The sequence below is a fragment of the Numida meleagris genome, chromosome 6 (assembly GCF_002078875.1).
Source record: "Numida meleagris isolate 19003 breed g44 Domestic line chromosome 6, NumMel1.0, whole genome shotgun sequence".
NCBI lineage: Eukaryota > Metazoa > Chordata > Aves > Galliformes > Numididae > Numida > Numida meleagris.
This window is the reverse complement of record NC_034414.1, coordinates 18,431,193-18,454,168: the sequence shown is the minus strand read 5'-3', so window position 1 is coordinate 18,454,168 and position 22,976 is coordinate 18,431,193. Positions and strand designations below refer to the sequence as shown.

Sequence of the window (22,976 nt, the reverse complement as noted above, 5' to 3'; positions counted from 1 at the left end):
TGAAATACATAGCTCAGTTCCATGTGTCTGCATTTCAGCTATGTTGTGGAAGGCAGGATTGCATATTGTATTGTGATATATGTTCTAATTTTAAAGGATACTATTTTTAATTTTGAGGGTTCTACACTGTGCAAGGCATCAACAAGAAGGTCCTAAGAACAGGACTGAGGGCTTTTCAGCTACGTAAAAACTTAGTGTGACAGTGCTTTAACACTGTATATCTCTGCATCTCATGAAAGACAGAATGGAGTTGGACAAGATACAAAGGTGGAAGAGGCCATGACTTCAGTTTGGAGAGGAGAAGGGAGAGAGAGAAATGAGGTTTTGAAAGTCATGAAGGCAGTGGATTTATGTGTATGTGAAACTGTTGTTCATTGAATTCTGCAACAGGAGAGCTAAAAGCTGAAATTTCTAGTTAAAATTAGTAGCTTGGTTTAAAGCTGATAAAAGAAAATTTATTTTTTTGTACAGTGGATAATGAATTTTCAAAAACAGGTGCCACAGGCATGCGTGGGAGCAGACATTAGATTCAAAATGGGATTAGAGAAATTCATGGACTGCAATTCCCTGCACACATGCTAACTGGACTTGACAAGGATGTGCCCTCCAACATTCCTCCTACGATTCTGGATGCTGAGGAAGCTAAAGGGGGAAGGTGACAGGAAGTGACCAGGTTTACTTGATCTTCCTCTTGTTATCATCCAAGTTAGGATGGTGGGCTAAATAATCATTGGTCTGACTATAGTTTCATGTGATTGTAAATAATTAATGAATTAGTGTTGTCCTCTGTATATGGTTGTGTTAATCTCAATAGAGAAGACAAAGAATGAATGTCTGAGGGAAGTTGTTTCTCTTGCTAGGATATATTAAGTCAGAACTGCTGGATCAGATATGATACACGTCTTAGAGAGAAGATAATTTACCAACTGGGCATGCATTCCAAGGGGCTTTGGAGTCATTGAGACTCTTATGGGGCAGAAAACTGCCCCATATCTCTTGAACTAGTCCTTGCATGCCGTGCTCATAAAAATCTGCACCAGTGGAGGTAACCCACTGTTTAATGGCTGCGATAATGTCATCGTTGCTAGGAAAATGTTTCCCATGCAGTCCTTCTTTCTTCAGCCTGAACAGATGGAAGTCAGAAGACACCAAATCTGGACTATTATGTGTGTGTGGTAGGACAGTCCAGCCAAGACTGGCAATGTGCTTCATGGTCTTCAAACTGGTACAAGGCCTAGTGTTATTGTGGTGCAAGAGCAAAGTTGTCTTCTCTGTCCTGACTCTGTAAGTTCAAGCCTTCAGCTTAGTAAGCATCATGAGGTCATGGGCAGAGTTGATGATTTGTCTGGGTTCCGGGAAATCCAGAAGGATCACACCTTTCCTATTCCAAAAGACACTTTACTTGCTGAGGGCTGTGCCTTGAACTTACTCTTCTATGGGGAATTCCCATGTCACCACTCTATGGACTGCTTTTTTGACTCTGGCTCATAGTGAGGACTCCACATCTTGTCACTGCTAATGATGTGATCCAGGAAATGGTCACCTTCAGCCTCATATTGGTTCAGTAGGTCCTGACAAACTTGCATATGGTGTTCTTTCTGTTCCTGTGTGAGTATTCGTGGGACCTACCTGGTGCAAACTTTCCCATATCCCAACGTTGCCACCATTGTTTTCAGTGAGGCCAGTATTCAGCTCTGTACACAGTTCCCTGGTTGTAATCTGCCAATTCAGGTGCTCAGTCAGCATGTCAATTTTGTGATGTGACAGCTGTGCATGGCCATCTAAAACATAGCTTGTCTTTCACATCACTGTCACCACTGTTGAAACGCATCACTCACCACCTCACTGTTCTCACATCCGCCATTCGGTCTCCATGAGCATTCAGTATGCATCAACGAATGTCAGTGGGTGCAAATACTTCCACAAAGATGAATTAAATGACACACTTTTGCTTCATATGCACTTCCATGTCAGATGCCATTTTGTCAGACTGCCCCTCTGCTGCTATCCGTCACATGGCAACAGAATATAATGGAACATTGGTGGGAAGGTTCAACCTTTCCAAACTTCCCAACTGCATAGCACCAATATCTGCATCTGATGTTGTGGACAAACATAATAAAATAGGATGCATTACTTTCAGAGCAGCCCTCATAATATTTAGTAGTAATTGCGTTACTTGTCGTAGCAAAAGCATCCATCCTGACACATACCTATTTTCTGCTAGTTTTCCAGCTGGTAGTTAATGAAGTGCTTCTCATTTTCTTATTGTGTTATGTGACTAGTCGCCTTTAGCATCAGGTATTACGGTTATTCATTAAGTAGACAGCTAATTAGTTAAGATACAATGGAAAAAGCAAGCACGAGTTCTACAGCAGCTTGTGTGCTTTCACACAAAGGCTCATCATTCAAGAATTTTTTCACTAATAGAAAGATGACTGTTTGAATGTGTCTGAATAACTGGTGTGAATCACAAAGAGCAGAGATATGCAGAATAACAAGAATTTCAAATGGCTGTTAAATGGCCACTTGCAAAATACTTTCCAAGAAAATGAACATAATAAATATATAACTCACCTTCTTCTAAGACTCATTAGAAGAGGTGACTTGTTCAAGGCCTGGTAGTTGAATTTATTTATGCTGATTATCAGTGTTATTTTATAGTAGCTGCGGTTATCTTGGGGTACTGATTCACTCAAATAGGTGACCAGCAAATTGTGACATTCAGTAGTGTCAGGTTTTAAAAGTTTTCAGCATTGTAGTCATTATAGTTTGTGACTACCAAGAACTTTATACAATAAATTGAAATGTCAAGGTTATATGAGAAGCTTCTAATAACGGTAAGAGGCATGGCTTCCTGGAACTGTGCAATTTTATTTCCTTCCTATAAATATGATTGTGTTGATCTCAACAGAGATAGCAAAGAATGGATGTCCCAGAGAGGCTATTTCTGTTGCTCTGGTTTTTTAAGCAAGACTTTCAAGAAAACTTTGCCAGTATGATGTTTATCAGAAGACATGTAGGGATTGTGCTTTATCTGGGGAGAACAGAGTCTGAAATTTTCTTTACGGAACAAAGTATCAATGTAAAGATGAGCAGCAAGTTTTCAAAGCATCAGCTTAGGAGCTCTGAAAGTTAACCTTAATGTATTATGGGGAAACTCAGTAACCTCTTAATTGAAAAAATTACATTTCATATGGGACTTTTCCTGATAATGTTGTGTTTTAAAGCTATTCAAATTATTGTTTGCAAATTGAATGATAGATAATGAGCATAAATATCCAATTTACTAATTACAATGCTAATATGTCATTAACATCTAATTTTGTTAGTACTTAGGAATGATACTTGATTTGGGTTTCTTACCAGTGAGTTTGCATTTATTGGTACTAATGAAGCACAGAAGATCCTTATGTGACTTTTTCCTCTGAAGATTTTTCTGAAACATAGTGCTATCCTCATGGTTCTTATTCTTTTCTCCTCCATAGCTAATATTCACTTTTTTGTTTGCTACAGATAATCAAGTAATTCTAATATCCATTGCAATAATATCCATTCAAGTGTCCTATGAAATTTATGTTCTTTGCAATCTTTTTTAGTCCCATATTAATTTCTTCCAGTTTGCCTGTGATTGATGATACTATTTAAAACTTTCATAAATACTCATAAGAAAATACAGTAATAAGGCTCATCAGCATTGAGGTGATGTACAGCTGGCATCTGCTGCCATCACATGGCTGGTTAGGAAGGCAAAGTGGTGGTGAGAGGTGGACAAAGCCTCTGAGAAGTCTTGAAGGGCAAAGCATGGCCAAAATGGACAATGGCAGGCATGACTGTTCATATGGAACCGAAGTAGATCTTGAGTAGATTACGTTGGATAAGTTAGACTCTTGGTGTTACCATATGTTCTATGATTCCATGATTCTATAATGCACATGATATGTCTCCCAGCTGAAGCTATGGCCCACAGTCCTGCTGAGGCAATAATGTGATATCTTCAGAAAGATTCAGTACTCAAAAAGGTATGTCCCTCCGAGTAAACTTTCCTCAGACTTGAAAAGTGGCTAGCACACCAGAAGGCTGTGCTGCCATTTAGGGAGACTTGGACAATCTGGAGGGCAGTAAGAGCAAGAGTAGGGTCCTGCACCTGGAGAGGAATAACTGCATGCATCAGTACAGGTTAGGGGATGACAGGTTAGGGGAAGGGAGCTCTGTGGAGAAGGAGCTAGGTGTCCTGATGCACAACAGGTTGGCCACGAGCCAGCAGTGTGCACTTGTGGCCAAGCAGGCCAATGGTATCCGGGGGTGCATTAAAAAGAGAGTGACCAGCAGGTTGAGGGAGGTGATCCTCCACCTCTACTCTGCCATGGTGAGGCCACATTTAGAATGCCACATCCAGTTCTGGGCTCCACAGCTCAAGAAAGACAGAGAACTTCTAGAGAGTTCAGCGGAGGGCCACAAGGGTTATTGGGGCCTGGAGCATCTCCCGTATGAGGAAAGGCTGAGAGATATGGGGCTATTCAACCTGGAGAAAAGAAGTCTGAAAGGTGATCTTATCAATGCTTATAAATATCTAACAGGCAGGAGTCAAGTGGATGGGGCCAGCCTCTTTTTGGTGGTGCCCACCGGAAAGACGAGGGGCAAGGGGTACAAACTGGAATAAAGAAGGTTCCGTACAAACATGAGGAAAAACATATTTACTTTGAGCGTTACAGAGCACTGGAACAGGCTGCCCAGGGAGATTGCATAGTCTCCTTTTCTGGAGATATTTAAAACCCGCCTGGATGCTTTCTTATGTAACCTACTCTAGGGAACCTGATTTAGCAAGGGGTTGGACTCAGTGATCTCCAAAAGGTCCTATCCAACCCTTATGATTCTGCGATTCTGTGAAACACAGTCATCAAAAGATTAAAGAGTTGCTTAATTGAAGCCATGAACGTTTTTAATCAAATAAGCCTTTTCATATTTCACATGCAGGACTGTACTCTTCACTGTTCCAAACACTTTTTTTTTCTTTTCTTTTAAGTCTGTGGTGTGTTGAAGGTGTAGCTTAGGTCAGGGTGACACTGCAGTGTTAGCTTTGCTTAATTCCTGACGCCTTGTATTTTCTTGGGGGGGGAGGGGGGGAAGGAAGGGCTGGTTTTGTCTAAGATTTCATTTTAAACAAAATACTCTGTTTCTCAGGATAAAGATCACTCAAACAGAGCTTACAGCTACCCTGTACATATAAATCTTTGCATTGGCTTAACATGCTACGTGGCCATATACTGCTTTGGGGCATATTAGCATTTATTTTTTCCGCATGGAAGGTCAGTTCTCCATATAACAGCCTACATATTTTTAGAGCTGATTTAGTGATCTGTAGTAGCTGAGTACCTTTTCATAGGTGTATGTAACCTCTTCTGTGCCTCTATCCCTGTTTTTAGCTTTTCTTATTATTATTTTATTTATAGGGTTAAACAAATTTTTGGATAACAATACTAGGATAATAATCAACATGCATATAGACAGATAAAAGCAAGGAAGGGAACAAGATGTGAACAGAAGAAACACCTGACAAAAGGCAGTGTGACCCATATTTGAATATTAGTGGAAAGTGTATGTGCTTTCTTTAATTGTATTTGCACCGGGCAGATTCGAGTTTCTAAAGTTGAAGACCCTAAATTACATTCATACTGTGAGTAAAGCACAGCACTTAATAAATCCCTCATGAAAATATTAGCTCATGTTCTGTGCAGCGCATTCATAGTGGAAAAGCCAAATAAAGAACCAGTGGATGCCTGGGGTGCCTGTTTGCTCTAATATGCTATATGAGTAAGGAATTTATACAAGGAAACAAGGAAGCTTGCAGATCTGCCATCTGGGTCTGGCTCATATGTCATTAAAGCTACCTATAAAGATAAGAATATCAGCTTTTTTGAATACCAGTAATTAAGAAATAGAGTTTTTTGAATGCCTGTAATAAGTAGTTTGTATGTCCTTCCTTCTCCTCAGAAAAACAAATATGCAAGTTGTATTAAGCTTTTGGATTCTTTTATTTGTTCGACTTCCAGTTACACTGAACCTGGCTTGCTTGCTATCTGTATTCATAAGGGCTAGAAGCAAATCCTAGCTTAAATAAAACTATTAATTTAAAAGAGAACTTGCTGTCAGTACAGATGCCTCAGATTTACTTTCTCTGTATGTCTCTGCCGTGTTAAAACACATAAAAATGTGCCGTAATATAAATGAGTTTAATCTTGTTGAATACTCATTAACATGTATGCAGATAATCCCATTTAGGCAACTCAGTACATTCATTGGAATGTTTTTTTTTACTTGCTGTATGACTTATGTTGTTATGTCTTGTTCATTTTAAACTATGTCCATCATACTCTACGAGGCTTGTGTTAAGAAAACATAGCTATTGATATGTAATTCTATTACCTTTAAATACTGCTAGCATGATATACACTAGTTTATTTTTTCTTAAAATAGCAAATGATTTTCTTGACCAAAGTTTTAACCCTGCTCATATTGCCTAACCTAAACCTGCTGTCAGTAAATGGAATGGGATGGAGATGGCTGGGTGGGCTCATTTACCCCATCGGAGCTGTAGGCAAGACCTGGCAGCCGAATAATTGACTTGTGGGCAGCCTGGCTCTCCTTGCACAGTACTCAGTCACAACCCCTGTCTCTCTGCCTGGCATGACTCCCTATTTCGTCTCTTGTTACTTACCATCCAACTCAGCCCAGAAAGACAATAAAATCCTGTCTTTTGAAAGTATTCCTGTCTTTAAGAGAAGCATGAAGGGACAGAGGCTGCAGCTGTCAGCAGTGCTGTGATTTGTAGCTGGAGAGATCTCTCCCTCCTGTTGTCAAAATGCTAACAGTGTTTCCACAACAGAGTAAAGGCTGTTTCGATAGTACGTGTAAATAAAATGGAACCATCAGGGCTACAGAAAAATTGGCAGACACAGTGCTCACCTATCTTGAGTAGATTAAGACTGTTTCTTCCTTTTTGATAATTGTAATCTGTGAATTTTATTCACCTATTGAGAAATTTATTTCCTTTTGGTCAACAACTAATAAAATTCATAGCCATTTGAATGTAAGTCTGACTTGTAAAGAAAGAAAACACAAAAATCAACAAATCAATCAACAACAACAAAAAATGTCCAGAATGAACACCCACCCACCTTCTTTGGGTAAATACAATCAATAGTTTTTCCTTCGACTTTAGACTCAGTTACACATACAGGTAGCAACTGAATGCAGGTACTTCTGTGAATCTAAACGGCAAAGCTCTTCACCTCAAAAAACAAAAGTAGAGTTTTGGCAATTTTGACTTATTCATCTTGGGCACATTTAGTGAGTTACATGAAGAATTACATCCAAAGCGAGCACTTTCTGGCCTTTAGAAAAACCATTATTTATTATTGTGGATTTTGCAGTGTTTGGGAAATCAAATAATTAGAAGGCATGAACCAAAGATGACATTTTTCTTTCATCCCTGACTGCTTATGAATTGCAGTAATACTTATCACTTTAATTATATTGCCATTTCATATTCAGATAAGAATGGGAAGGAATGAAGGTGCTTTCTGTTTTTTTTTTTTGTTTGTTTGTTTGTTTGTTTGTTTTTAATTCTGTAACTGAACTTACTTTTTACCCTACTATGACCAGGCAACAATTATGCAGGATCTGTTTCTGGTCTTTCTTACCACAAACATTTGAGCTGCCTGAAAATAAGGTATTGTTTTTATGGCACAGCTTTCCTAGTAATGAGAGTCTCCTTAAGCTTATGTTTAGGAGTGGAAAAATTTCATTTTAGAAATATGGGACATAGGCATTGAATAGTTTATACGGAAGCTACTAGCAAGACGTTCAGATGTTGACAGGGTGGAAATGTCTGTTGGCAGTGTACTTTTATTCTTGACCTTGAGTTTGCTGTTTAGCTGGAAATATGGTGTATGCTGCAGTTGTTTTGGTGGCTGCACACCATCTCTTAATGAAGTGTCAGTTGGAAAAATGGCTTTGCATCATCTCTTCCTCTTTGAGTTCTCCTTAGCTGATGGCACACTCACAGGTCTTAAGAATCACTGTATAGGTATTGTATGGGTTCAGCCTTGCTTTACTTCAGGTGGCTGTCCACCTGTGTGCTTGTAACACAGCTACTATTTAAGTATCTCACAAACTCCTCTGAACCTGACATTTTTTTTTTCCCAAAGGGACCTTTTTAATGAAGGTTATATTGCACTAAATAATCTGTTAGAGAGGTCAGCAGCCATGAGTGGTGTGCACTGAATTCATGGCTGCCCTACTTTATCAGGGGGGTGGGAGGAGGGAAGTCTAGAAAGAGGTTGCCCTAAGGCTACCTGCTGTAGTTCCTGTGCTTGGGAAACCTCTGGTGTTGAGCAGTGCAATGACAGGTCAGATTAGAAGTGCTGCGTGACTGTTTGGGCGGTGGTACTGCCCAGAAGTGTTTTGTGTTTGAGTAGGATTTTTGCCTGGTGTGGTGCTTGTCCTATTTAAAGAGCCCAAGTGTTTGTTGAAAGTGGGGAGCTTTTGTATGACAGGTTTGAATGCTGCCTATATCACATTCAGCTTATTTTCACATCTGTATCTGCTCACTTAGCTATGGGTTAGAAAGTCACTATATTCCCCATTTATTCATGCTTATCAGGTTTTAGATATCAAATGTGAAGATTCTGTCTCTTACTGACACAAGCCTTTTGAATACTGTAGCACCACAGACCCTGTTGACTTCCAAATGCAAGCGGCCGTGAACTTCTGGCCAGCTGTGCCCGGCGTTCATAGCCATGAAACAGAGGCAAAGTGTGTCCCTGAGCTTCAGCAAGGGATTTGCATACTCTATTAACTTAGAATCATAGAATCATAGAATCACAGAATTATCTAGGTTGGAAAAGACCTACAAGTTCATCCAGTCCAACCATCCACCTACCACCAATAACCCCACTAAACCATGTCTCTCAACACTATATCTAAATGTTTCTTGAACACCTCCAGGGACAGTGACTCAACCACCTCCCTGGGCAGCCCACTCCAGCGCCTGACCACTCTTTCAGAAAAGTAGTATTTTCCTGATGTCCATCTTAAATCTCCCCTGGGGCAACTTGAAGCCATTCCCCCTCATTCTGTCACTAGTTACAAGAGAGAAGAGGCCGACCCCCAGCTCACTACAACCTCCCTTCAAGTAGTTATAGAGAGCGATAAGGTCTCCCCTGAGCCTCCTCTTCTCCAGACTGAACAATCTTAGCTCCCTCAGCCGCTCCTCATAAGGCCTGTGCTCCAGACCCCTCACCAGCTTCGTCGCCCTCCTGTGAAGATGCTCCAGGGCCTCAATGTCTTTTTTGCAGTGAGGGGCCCAAAACTGGACACAGTACTCGAGGTGGGGCCTCACTAGGGCTGAGTACAGAGGGAGAATGACTTCACTACTCCTACTGGCAACACTATTTCTGATACAAGCCAGGATACCGTTGGCCTTCTTGGCCACCTGGGCACTCTGCTGGCTCATGCTCAGCCAAGCATCAACCAATACCAGGTCAGTTTCTTCCACACAACCTTCCAGCCACTCTGCCCCAAACCTGTAGTATTGCCTAGGGTTGTTGTGGCCAAAGTGCAGGACCCAGCACTTGGTCTTGTTGAGCCTCATCCCATTGGCTTCAGCCCAGAGATCCAGCCTGTCCAGATCTCTCTGTAGGGCCTTGCTACCCCCAGGCAGATCAACACTTCCTGCCAGCTTGATGTCATCTGCAAACTTACTGAGGGTGCTCTCAATGCCCTCATCCAGGTCATCAATAAAGATATTGAAGAGGACAGGCCCCAGCACCGACCCCTGGGGAACACTACTCATGACTGGTCGCCAGCTGGATTTAACTCCATTCACCACCACTCTCTGGGCCCAGTCCTCCAGCCAGCTCCTTACCCACCCAACTTCTCCCATGCACTGCTCCTTTTGCATCCTGCGTGGCCTTTTGTGAAGTCAGCTGTAACACAGGTCCCAGTGGAGAGTCATGAAACACTGCACAAAACTTTAGGAACAGTGAAACCCTTGTTTAGTCCCCCATGTGCTGTTGCATGGTGCAGGCAGTTTGCTATGGACATGGTCTGGATCTGCCAAACTGGCAGTGAGGTGACCCTGAGCTCAGATCTCGTCCTGCTGATGCTTTTGTACCTTATCTTTCCTCCTGCTCCTCCAAGCACAGGCACTTAGGAGAAGACACCTGGTGGGGCAGGTGACTGAGGATCTCTTCTTAACATCTGCTTCGAACACCCCTGGCTTTGTCCTAACCTGCCTTGTTTTAGCATATCATGTTGCGCAAATTCCTGATGGTGCTTTCTCTTGCATTGGGTAAGCATCTTTGAAGAAGCAATGTGTGGGACCGTGGAGCTTCTCTGCATCTTCAGTATAAATGCAATTAATGGTATGTTTGTATTGTCTGTATTTGAACAGAAAGTAAATGAATTTTTGCTGCTAGCATGACCTTGCTCCCACAGGCAGTGAATAATCTGAAGCCACAAAGCATCAAACATTTTAGAAGATTGCTGTCTGCTACCACACAAAATCCAAGCATTGAAGCCATTGGGCTTAGATGGCTGAGGAAAAGAAGATTAGAATAGTTGGGCATAACAAAGAGTCACAAATAAATGAATTAATTCCAGTAAGTGTTCAAGCAGCTTTAGATTTCATATTTAGTTCTAAAAGATCCTTGTGGAGTTCTTTCTGTTCTGAATTTCAAATATATGCCCAAATATGATCTCTTCTAATGAATAAAATAACTATTTTTCTTCTTCTTTGAACTGTTTTCCTGATACCGTTCACATTTCAACCTCATGAACAGACTTCCTTTGTTTGCTCTGTCTGTATACAGTGGCAGAATTGGATAACAGGAGTCTCTCAAAATCTCAAACAGCTCTTCCCTTGCTATATTTATTTTTCAGCTCACTGCTCTGCTCTTTGCAGAGCTAGAATCAAATGAGGTTTGCTTATTTGGTTTCCCTCAAGCAACATTTCAATCCATCATATACATATGTGCTTGACACACAAGTCTTGGTGCTAAAACTTACTCCAGAATCTGAGCCTTCAATTTAATGGGGGGAAAAATGTGGAGAACTCAGTGCGTGTATTTGGGGTCTTTTAGTATTAAAGACACTTGGGAGTTTGAGTGTTACTAAACTAATGGATGCCTGAATATTTACAGTACCTTCAGATCTCTTATAAATTACCTGAGTTTACTATTAAATCAGCAGTTAGCACATTCATCTGGCACAGCTGGACTGTTTCAGCCATTTTTTAAAACTGGTGAAGTGTTCTACATTCATGTGAACTCTTCAGGTGTTCAGTTCTTTAGACCTCCACTCAAGCTTGCTGAAGACCTCATGTACAAATTGTCTTTGACATCAGAACCTTCTAGCAATGCAAGCTTTTGTGTAAATAAGGGGATCTTCAGTGCTGATAACAAAAGGAGATTTTTGTGTGCACGACTAAAGAGAAGGAACACTTAGCATGCTATGGTAGTATTAAGAATGTAAGGGTTGTTTGTGTTCAGAAATGCTAGGATAAATTCATGAAATGTCTCATTCTGAACTGTATTAATTAAAACATGCTAATCCTTTAGCTGAGCGCTCCCAGATGCTTCATTTCTGTGTGTTTCCATATATCCATTCTCTGTGCCATTCTCATAAATTCACAAAGAAGGGTATTTCTCAGTGGCTGTGCAAACAGCTGTGCAGAGAAGCTGGCTGGTCAGCTGGGAACCAGGGCCAGGCCAGAAACTGGGGTGTTGAAATTGTGCTGAGAGGTTATGCAGGAATATTCACTCAAGTTTTCCTTTGCCAATATGGTTGTATGATTTCTAGTTGGCTTGTGTTTGTGTGAGTTAGAATAGTGGCAGAGTAAGTGCATGTTTGTCTGCTGAGGAGCGTGTGGACGTGCTTTATCTAGTCAGTAGCTGGATTTACTTAATTTTGCTCTTATCAGTTAAGAACTTGTGCTTTCCAGAGTGTGCACCTAAGCACAGAAAAATGGCCACGAACAAGGTTATTTCCCCGTATTGATGATTCATTAAGTGCATGAGTTACAATAGAGAAAAGTATGCATGGAAATCTTGCTGATTTTATTCCACTAGTTAAAATTCCTACAAGTACTGGAACGTTCCTAATCTGAAAACCTGCCAAACCTGGGGGAAGGCCTGACCTATGTCCTGTTGGGAAAGGTGGTTCTGAGGCGCCCCATGTGTGAAGAGGCAGCCGCAGCAGTGCTGGCTGAGCCACGTAGGTGAGGAGAGGTGCTGAGCAGGGCAGCCAACCCTACAAATGCTGCATGGCTGTGGCTGCACTGCTCCCAAGCTGTGTTACTGATGCCACGTCGCACACCACAGAAGCATCAGATCTCCTCACAGCATTGTGCTGAATCTTGTACATACTGCCAGCCATACCATTTGTCTAAGCATTTTGGAGCCATGATTTGGTTCTTTTTAGGTTGATTTGATAAGGAAAATGGTCTACATGGCTGGGCTGCAAGTCTTTTCTCCCCTCTGTATCCCTCTCCTTCTATTTTCCAGTGCCTTTTGAATTTATTGCTTAACTTCAGCTACATTTTTTAAAGGAACAGAAATCTCCTTAGGTGTTGTGTTCCCTACAAATGCTATAAAAATTGGTGATTAGATGTAGGAGAGACCCACATTAGTGTTCCATGGAAGGAAAGACATGAGGCTAGCAGCTGCCCATCCTGCTTCTCTCTTGTGCCCAGCCAGGCATGAAGGCCACAGATGGAAGAGAATCCTATTGCAGTGCTGGGGATACAAGAGTAACTTTGGATTTCAAGGCACAGAAAAATTTTAAGGGATGCATTGAAAACTCTGAGGGGATAAAGAGAAACTTCAGCTTTGCTGATCCTGGGCTTGAGGGGAGGAAAACAAGGATATAGAGGGAGCTTGTTCCTTTTGGTCTGCAAATGAGTATTAAGAGGTGTTCTGCAAGAACAGAAGACAGGACAGTTGCTCACTTTTCCAGCAGTGGTGTCTATCCACTATGAAACATCACCCAACCTTGTTAAGAAGATAGTATTTGCACAATCTAATTTGTTTTCTATAAATTTGCAATATACAAATACTCTAATTTAGAGAGTTCTTCCTAACTCTTTTCACACCATTTGTCATGTTTGTTTCGTAACCCGTAGATGTAACTCTGGAAAGTACTGTGAGAAGTGTGTTAACAACCCAAATACAAATAATAGTGCCATGCTGATAGGTCATTTTTGTAAACAGAAGATTTCGGGCTCCATATGGAAAAAACTACTGCAATTCTTATCTCTCCAGTATGAAGTGCAAAAATTCCTTGCATTGAAATTCTTAAGCTTTTATTTTCTGTAGGGTATCTAGTAGCTAAATACTTAACATTTATGTTGATTTTGTTACTTAGATTGTATACCAACAAAGTCCCCAAATATTGGGAATATTAAGTTGCAGACTGTTGCTGTGGATAGACCATTACTAAATCCTACCAATATCTGTTGAAAATCGGCCAAGTTATAAATCTTTCCTAAAAACTACATAGACAGTTTTTGGAATATGATGAGCAAATGTCTCAACATTTGAGAGCTGTTTTGGAAAGATTCATCTGTGATGGACATTTTCGAGTCCCTGGTGATTCTTCCTTCTCTGTTTCCAGATTCATATAGAAACTGAAAGCTAAAGTGTGTAAAACAGGTGGTTCAAAAGGGGAAGTAGTTTATCCCGTCTCATAGAGTGGTTAATAAAGCTGTTAGATTAGTTAGTTAATTTTACTTTCCTTTTAATCTACTGACTTCCCTTCCATGGGTTCTGTTTTTCACTTCGTGAGAAACAGCTGATCCTTCCTTAACTACCTTTCCTATGACATTTACGATTGCAGAGATTGCATTTGTATCTCCTCTATAATTGGAGAATCTTCTGGATTTCATCTCAAGAGCAGTTTACTTTGTCATAATACAAAATGTAGAAGTTCATTATGGGAAATGTCCTTTACTTAAACAGGTTTTACTGTTTCTGTAAAATAGTTGTGCAGTTATGCAGGTGCTGGAGACACATTTTTAAGTATTTTATTCCTACTCAAAAACTTTTGAATAGGTTGTTTTATTTTCAGTAAAATATGTCAAAATATATTTTCATTTAAAGTAATGTGCTTGAATACACTATAAGGACACTTAAATATTTGTGTACACATGTATATATTAACATTAAATATTACTTGAATTGTGTACAATAGGGAAGGTGTAATAAAACATACAATAAGAGGTAATTTGAGGTAAATTTAGTTCTTGTATTGGAGTAAATGATGCAGTCCAGTGATATTAACAGAATTATCTCTGAGAAGTTCCGGTTTTACTCACAGTTGTGTTCTTTATTCTGGAGCTGCATGACTGGTTTACACTTCTCTTGTGTCTAATAGGTGTCTGTTTGGGCTTCTTAAAGTGGTTAAATGTAGTGTAATCCAATATGCAATGTAGTCCAATATTATTATTTGATTCAGTACTGTACACCAGAGTATGCTATGAAAGAGTAAAAAGAAATGTTGTCAAACTTGCTTTATCAGTGCAAAAGTCTAGATTTTCCCTTCCATTTAAACCCATAAAAGTAAGAAATAAATGAGAGGCAAGACTTTCTTCAGCATGAGCTTTTCTCCATGAATGAAGGCAGTAAATTTGAATCTAGTCATGTGCACTTCAATGATTCACAGCTAGCCTGCTCTAGGCTATCCCTTACTGTGGTGGGGGTTGGACTGTAATGCTTAGCACATCTGCTGAACTGGGGAATCTTTTAGTGGAAGTGGAAGGAGCAGAGCTAATTTCTGGATCTCAGTTGGTCTTGGGAAGGTGGCGGGGGGCAGGGGGGTGCAATACCAGCATCTTCCTGAACAAATTGGGGTTGTTCTGCAAATGCATGTGTCTGGGACACTTGGTACTTCAGCAATGCTCAAATCGAGCAAGGTGTCCATGGGAAACAGCAGAGCAGCTTCTTTCACCTTCTGTCACATCCAGCCTGAAATTATGTCTGTTGATAACCAAGAGAGCCTTTTTTTGTATTAGTACTGGTTTTATGTTGCCAGAAGCAGTCTGGAGTGAGTGAAGTTAGGTCAGGTTCTTCCCTTGCGAAGTTAAGCAAAATATCTCTATTATAGCATGATGAATACATTGTAAATTGGCAAAGTGATAAAATCCCCCCCCTTTTTTTTTCGTAGACTAATATATCAAAATTCTCTTTATGCTGTGTTTCTGCTTTGCAGATTTTAAAGAGGACAGTTATTAGGTCACAGACTGTCTTTCTTAATGTGTCAATTTTCTAATGTATCTTATGTGGATTGTTACTTTTTTATTTTTTATTTTTTCCAGGAATCTGAGATGAGAATAACTAGATGCTGATGATCTTGACACAGTTGCTCTCTTATGTATGCTGACAGGTAAGCATGCCTAACTAGTTTTGCAAAGAAGTCATTTAAGTTACTCATGTCTCATTTCTCCATCCTTTTTTTCCTATGTTAAGTTTCTCAGACTTTTTCTCAGATTTTTATGCCACAGAACTGGTAAAACTGAGAAGAATTTGCAGCTTAATAGCAGTCTTTAGTGAAGAAGGTTGGGAGAGTGTGCTAACTTTAATAATCAGGTGTGGCAGCCCTCTTTCTCCTCCTGCTGAATATAGTTTAGCTCTGAACCTGCAAGTAGACTAATGTTATGATACTTCTTGTATTAGATGTGTTGAAACGCTGTTGCTTCATGTGCAATTTTTGGTGAGTTCATTGTAAATTTGGCAATTAATGTTAGATTTGCATAAAGAATTTCAGGATTTTTGCATGAACATTTGTATATTCATCATACAATGAGGTGAGAACTGATGGACTGAGGAGTCAGTGTAGAGCCTCTCATGACACAGCACAAACAGATCCCTTGTGTCTTTTTTGACTTATTTATATGCTGCATTTTCAGTGTTTTCTATTCAAACAGGCTTCTAGACTTGGTGTATTTCTTTCTTATTACATTTACATTTTTTCCTCTTTTTTGTGATTCTTTAAAAACACAGTTTAAAAAGTTTTGGCAGTACCTGGAGACTGCTTATTATCTTCCTGTGGAAAAGAGTTTCTTAAACTGGAATTACTTTGTTGGTTTACCGTCCAGTCATTACAAAATAAATAGAAACTTTAAACTCAGAAATCAGAAAATGAGAACAAAAAGTACAGTAATTTCGAATTATGTTTCCTTTGGTAAAGCCTGTATGATCCGAAAACTAAAAATCTCATTTTCTTCATGATAAAGTGAAGGTGTCTTTTCTCACATTGCTGTTGCAGGCGTCTTTGTTAATGCACGCTATGAACACAGATCAGAGATAAGATAGTATTGTGGTTTCACACTGATAGACAGTCATAACAATATCTCTGTTAGAGCCCTGAAGGCGAATGAAAATTTTAAAATTATGTAAAAACGGTGGAAAGGATTGCTATAAAGTGTGTGGTGACACTGTTTCAATTTAGAGGAGCAGTCCATAGAAATGGAAAAAGGAGAAAAATATTTAAAAGAATGATGTGTACCTCAAGGACAGCAGAACAAAATATTTCTAGCTTATCAGGCATTTAATCACTGACTATTTGTGTCTGTGGCTACTGACAGTATCAGAGATAAATACTAATGCTGGTGAGAAGAGAAGGGAAATGGAACAAGTACAAAAACTTAGATTTAAAGAATTTCCTTTTCATAATGTGTTGAGTTGATGTGACTAATTATGTTTTATTGACAGAAATGTGTGAGCAAGATTCCAGTTGTAGCTCGGAGTTTTTCAAATGTCAGGTTGGTCATTAGTCCATGGTACGATCAAAATAATCCACCAGAGCCTGATAAGAGATATATATATATATTTTAATAGACTGCAGAATTGATATAGTGGGGGGGGGTGAGATGAAATATTTGAATTATTTCTAAGAATAGGAAAATAAACTTAAATATCTCAATTTTAAAATTGCATAGTGCTGCTAGGTATTTGTGGGAAATAGATATCATCAGCATATGACCAAATTACTTTTCTTACAAGTGTGAAGCATAAAAACTACAGTTACTGAAACCTGCCTTTGAAAAAAACACATTTCAAAATACAGATACGATGGGAAAGACAGCAAAACATTTTAAAATAGAGCTCTGATTGGTGAGCCCTTTGCTTACCTTTTCAGTCTTTCTTTTTTTTTTCTTTAATGTCACTCTTTTCCATTTGCATTCGTTGCAGTCACAGTCACTGCAGATGTGAAAAGCACACATTCATCTCTGAGTACGATGTTTCACTGTGAGAGCCAACAGTGACAGTGATGTTTGGCATGGGCTGTAAACACTCTTCTGCTCCTTACGTGCTCTGAGTTGTGAAAGGGAACCTAGTTCTGAGGCTTTCTTAAAAATATTACTATAGGTCTTGTATTGTTGCACATACCAGTCTTTGTGTTAATCACTGTTTTTTATATATATATATTTAGCATCTTTTATTATAGTATACATAATGTTGCAGTATTATACACATATTCTGTTCTTTTTAATGTAGCAAGCCTGCATTTTGTATGTACTCTTTCTGTCTGGCTGTGATTAATGAGTCATTCCCTGGCCAGAGGATAGGGGATGCAGCCCCATGCCCCAGGTGCAGCTGCTGGAAGAGGCATCTTATGGGAGGAGGAGGTGGTGTGAGGCCCATCCTGCCTTCCTGCTCCTGCTGAGACAATGGCAGCAGCTCTGGTGCCCAACAAGCCCTTCTTTGCAATGGAAGGGAACCTCTAACAGTGGGAAATTCAACTGCCAGGCATATGAATAGCTGCAAGTTTTTGATGAGGGAGAACAGACCCTGACTACCTATGTGTTGAGTGGGAAGTTAGCAGACATCCAGAAATCTGCTAAAAAAATGAAAGAGAGGAGCTGATGGCCATCTTGACCTGAGAGAGGGACCAGAGGCAAGCCAAAATTATGAAGTAATGGTGAAAGCACATAAGAAAGAAAGTAACCTCTGATATGTTTTCAGTGCCACAGAAGTGTATGATCACTCACAATTTGAGGTTGAGAAGAGATTTGGAGAAGAGGAGCTGAGGCCTGGGGAGAACTAGTGATGGCAAGAATGAAATCGCTATAAGGTAGAACAAATAACATGCAAGGGAGGATGTGAAGCAGAGATAAGACTTAATGGCAAATCTCTTTTTAATGCTCATTTCCTTTAAAAATGAGAATTGAAAAAAATATATTTCTGGTTTCATCACTTTATATTAACGCTGATGAGGATGACTTTTCCACATTGCCTCTGCTGCCTTCGTTTCTGTAAGCAGCAAGGAAGAGTGGGGTTCAGTAAATCTAATTAATGGGTATGTCTTGAAGGATTTAGTTCACATGATGGGCTTAATTATTTCCTTCCCTGTGCAGCTGCCTTACATGGTAAGCAGAATTGCCTAGATGTTGTTCTTTTATAATGAGGTGAGGAATAGGTACTACTGACAGCATCAAGAGCAATGTTAGGAAATGAGCTTTGCATTGAAATTGTTAAGATTAGCAATACATGGGGGACTATTTGAACAGCAAAATAGAAAGGCGTGGAATACAGCCTGTGTCTCAGGGTCTAGACTCAAGTTTAATAGAGAAGTAGGTGTTCTTTCAAGCATTGTATTCCTGCACATCACTGCTCCTAGTTTCTGGAGAAGGGCAGTCCCATGTGCGTGGCCACCGCAGAGGACTGTGATATCCAGCACCATCAGCTGCTTGATGTTTATGGAAGATTAAATAAGAACTTCTACGATGTACCTACTTATGGCAGAAACTGGCAGTTGTATGCCCAGAGTTCGAGGTGTTTTTTTTGTTAGGAATATTTTCCGTCATAGTTCAGTCAGGATCTTCTTAAGTTCTTTTATATTCAGTTTGCATTTCTTGATTAGATTGTGATAATTTTCCTGGCTGGAATCTTCCAAGTATGCTGTCTTTAATTATAAATGGTAATGAATTCACTTAATCAGGTCTTACAGAAGTACAATCAACACAAAATATAGTCAATTAGAAATAATTAATGTAAAGCATTTCTCGTTCTCCAGAAACCTCATTTTAGGACATGCATTACCTGTAAGCAGATTAGAGACCTACACAAACAAGAGGAAATCATACTCTGTAAAGAAATCACTGTAGATGTTGTAAACAAATCAAGAACTTTTTGATGATATTGAAATTTACGTGGGTCCCTTTTGTAAATTATAGGTTGAACTGTTCAGTGATAATTTTTACTTTGATGTCCCCTTAAAATCACAAGAAAGGAATGTACTATCAATAGTAGACCTAAAGGCCAGCATGCATTTGTACAGTTAAAAAAACTGTAGAAATGAGTATATTTTGCAGCATGTTAATGTGGGAGACTGCACTGATTGCAAAGCATGTGATTACTTAGATATTAACTTGCAAGATGTTTTTGGATTGCAGAACTAAACCATATTTGTAGGTTAATCTTTTGGTTGTATATTAACCATTACAGCTCTTTTTAAAAGCAAATACTGAAGAAAACGTTGTGTTTTGCAGTTAACCTCAGAAAGACTAAGTATCCATATGGTTGGCATGGTTGCCAGTATTGGTTCTAAACTTAGTCTTGACCTGGCCCTTCTTAGTAAGGTCAAGTTTATGTAAAAGATTTAGTCATGGCTGTGTCACATGCAACACTAAAAGGGCAAAATGAACTTATTTTCTGAACCAGTATTTCTTTCTTCATATAAACAGTGAGTTGCTGAAGGAATGCTATGGGACCGCACATGGGAGGGAAATATTTGACTGGTCATGGACAGGTAGAGAGAATGGATAAATGCTTTCCTCTGTTCTTGCCCCATAATTTGAACAATGCAAAAATACCAAAGGCTTCAGAATGTTTGAGAATATGTATTAGCTATACATTTACATAAAACTACCGTGAAAGAGAATCTTTGCCTTATAGCTAAAAACAAAATATGTGATTTTTTGTTTGGGATGTTGAAATATTTATATTGAAATGGATACTGGAGTGGTCTTACTATAAAGATGATTTTCCATGAGGGGAGTGGGCACATAACTTGATGTTACCAACTGGAGAAGTGAGCATCAACAGGCCTATACCCGGGGAAAAGCCAGACTGTGCAACACTGCTTGGTAGGAGGCAACAGGCAGAAGTTGGAGCAAGTTCAGACTCAGTATCACGAAAATCTTTTTCCCCATGAGGACAGTCAGTGAAGGGCAGAGTTTGCTCAGAGAGGTCACACCGTTTCCAGCCGTGGAGGTGTTCAAGACAGACTTAGATAACACTGTGATCAGCCTGAGAAGGTCTCACAGCTGGGCCAGTTTTGGGCAGGAATCCTCCTCATAATGTTTGTGGAAGTTGATATTTGTCTTGGTTTTGTGTTGAGAGAGGAGCGCTTCAGAAAAACAAACATGTGAGATGCTGAACTATTGTGGTACTTTGATGTGGAGAGTTTGTAGTTCTTGGCTGGAAACATTCATGGTATCTGTCTTAGACTGGAGAGCAGACTCTAAATCAAAGTACTGTAAGTGGTTATCCAGGCTGATTTGACATGCTTTTTATTTTTAATGTTAAGTTCCAAAATACTCCTGGCATTTAGGTTGTGGAGGCTCAAAGAATTTGTTATGAATTTGTCTATTTTTAAACGTTATTATCTTTTATATGTATTTTTGTTTCCCTGTTTTGGCATGCTACTTAAAAACGTGCACCTTATCCTCATTTTTTTCCAAATCATTGTTCTTTTATTTTTTGCCTTCAGTGAACAGACCAACAGTTGCAGGAAGTCATTGAAGAAAACTGGTTGTTTTCATTAGTTTTTTTGTGTTTTGATAGTCTAAATTTTGGTTAGATATTACTTGGTAAAAATTAATCTCTTATCTTTACAATGAGTTGAATCAAAATCTTAAAGGTCAAGAGAATAATTTAATTCTCAGTTCTTCTGCAGAATTTCTGTGCTGCCTGGATCATCTTTCAGATCGTTTAACCTTTCTGAGCATGCAGATATTTTTCCCCAGAATGCCATCACCATTATTGCTCATATACACAATCCTAAAAAATGAACTCAGACTTGCCTGAACAGGCTGCAGGACAGGGTAAAGCCCAACATATGCTTACCTTGTAGTGGAAAATAAGCAGGCAAGAAACAGATAAGGTCAGCAGAGTTCTTCTTTTAAGATTTCCTTTGAAAGATTCAGATAACTTTTTCTGCAGTGAGAAGAGAGGAAGCCTTGAGACCATCTGCCACCAGGATGGGAGGATGTTTGCTGCAGACTTAGACAGATGAGTGGAGATAGTGAGGATACAGCACACAGCTTTGCTTGCACTGAAGGTTGGCTGAGCTGGTCACCTGCCCTAGTTCTACAGTGTGTGCATCCTTTCTGGGTCACCATTTGTTTGTTGTTTCTCTCTTGGTTAGAAAAAGAAAATAAGTATTTAACAACAAGGTGGTTCCTTCTGCCTTTCTTCCTTGCTCTCTGTAACATTTCTTTTGTGATCCTGAGGCTAGGGCTTTTTTTTCTGCTCAGCTATTTGGAAATCAAGGCAGCAATTGAATTAGAAGACTATTTGCCTAATATATTGTCTCTTGCTATTGCCAGTATACTTCCCGATACTGGTGAAAAGCAACAGTCACAAACCGACCTGCATTTGTTCAGCTGCTCCTGTTCTGAGGCTTCTGGACCCTGGTTTTAGGAATCCAAATTATACCCAACCACAAAGAAAGCCAGTGGATGTATGTAATTGCTCTCTGCATTTTACAGCTTGCATTCATCTGTTCTAGTCAAACAGATATATGTATAAAGGGGAAAAGTACATACATTTTGTGGAGGATTCCTGCATTTCACAACTTGCGTTTTGGGGGGTTTTGGAACAAAAGCTCTGTGTTTCAAGATTTCCAATTGCAGGGCGCTTTGAAATGGCACTGCCTCAGCTGTGCAGGCTCTGGGAAGCCTGAGGTCTACACCCCAGGGACTCCCTCAGCCACTGCTGCAGAGGGTGGGAAGTATGCAGACTTCCAGGGGTGTTTCCCAAACAACTGAAATAATAATGAATTTGTTGGTACTAAGTAAGAAAAATCCCAAAGACAACAAGAAAGGGTAACTGATTCTTTTCAACCATCTCTCTGACAAAGATGACTAATCCTTTTATAAGAAAAGAAGAGCATTTGTTTGAAGCTTTGTTTTTTTGACTAACTCCTTACTTGTAACATTTGTTGCAAATAATGTAAACTATTTTTGGGGAACACAGCAAATAAATTAAAATAACATAGTAGCCCCTCATCAGGAACATACTTGAAGAAAATTCAGGTAAAAGTTCCTAACAAACTCCAAGTGCTAACCCATTTGTAGGGAGAGGAGAGTCTGTGTTTTCTACTCTCAGGACCTGACCTAATCTACATAACAAGACAGCAACTGAGCTTCTCTATTAATTCAAATACAAACATAATTAAATGTGATCACAAAAATGTTTTTCTTATGGCTAAGAAGGAAAATAAATTGATAAGCATAAAATGTAAATTAATAACAATGAAGATGCTTTATCCACCAGGAAGATGCACCAGAAAGAAAATACATTCCACAAACTTTGTACTTTTTTTATCCAATTCCAGTTGTAAGACTTCTTAAATTCTCTTATGTCCTTTCCTTTCCAACTTATTATAATCTTTGTGATATTTACATAGTCAAGTACAAGCAGAGGCTGGAAACAGGCTTGAAGATAAAACTGATTTCCCCACAAGCCTTTTCTCTTTTTTCTGTTTTCTCTTCTATTTTCTGTTCTCTTCTTTTCTCTTCTTTTCTTTTCCCTCTTCCTCTTCTCTATTTTTTTTTCTTTGAAGGTGATGTAAGTAAAACTTCTGAGGAAACCAAGACAAGCATTATTTCCATCTTCTTTTATAAATAAATAACGACCATTTAAAATTGAAGTGATGCAATGCTTGTACGTTGTTCAAAGAGAACATTTCAT

At 39.4% G+C, this 22,976-nt stretch overlaps 1 protein-coding gene across 9 annotated transcripts in view; it reads left to right on the top strand.

Moving 5' to 3' along the window:
• Positions 1–22,976, top strand: part of SHANK2 (SH3 and multiple ankyrin repeat domains 2) — a 344,725-nt gene that overhangs the window by 12,342 nt on the left and 309,407 nt on the right. For 8 of the 9 annotated variants that reach the window (XM_021402182.1, XM_021402180.1, XM_021402178.1 and 5 more), the window contains one exon: positions 15,374–15,441. In XM_021402182.1, the coding sequence (XP_021257857.1) occupies positions 15,428–15,441 (14 nt within the window). In that variant the 5' untranslated portion in view covers positions 15,374–15,427. Of the gene's footprint in view, positions 1–15,373; positions 15,442–18,023; positions 18,133–22,976 lie in introns of all 9 variants that reach the window. The other variant, XM_021402183.1, reaches the window with a different exon arrangement.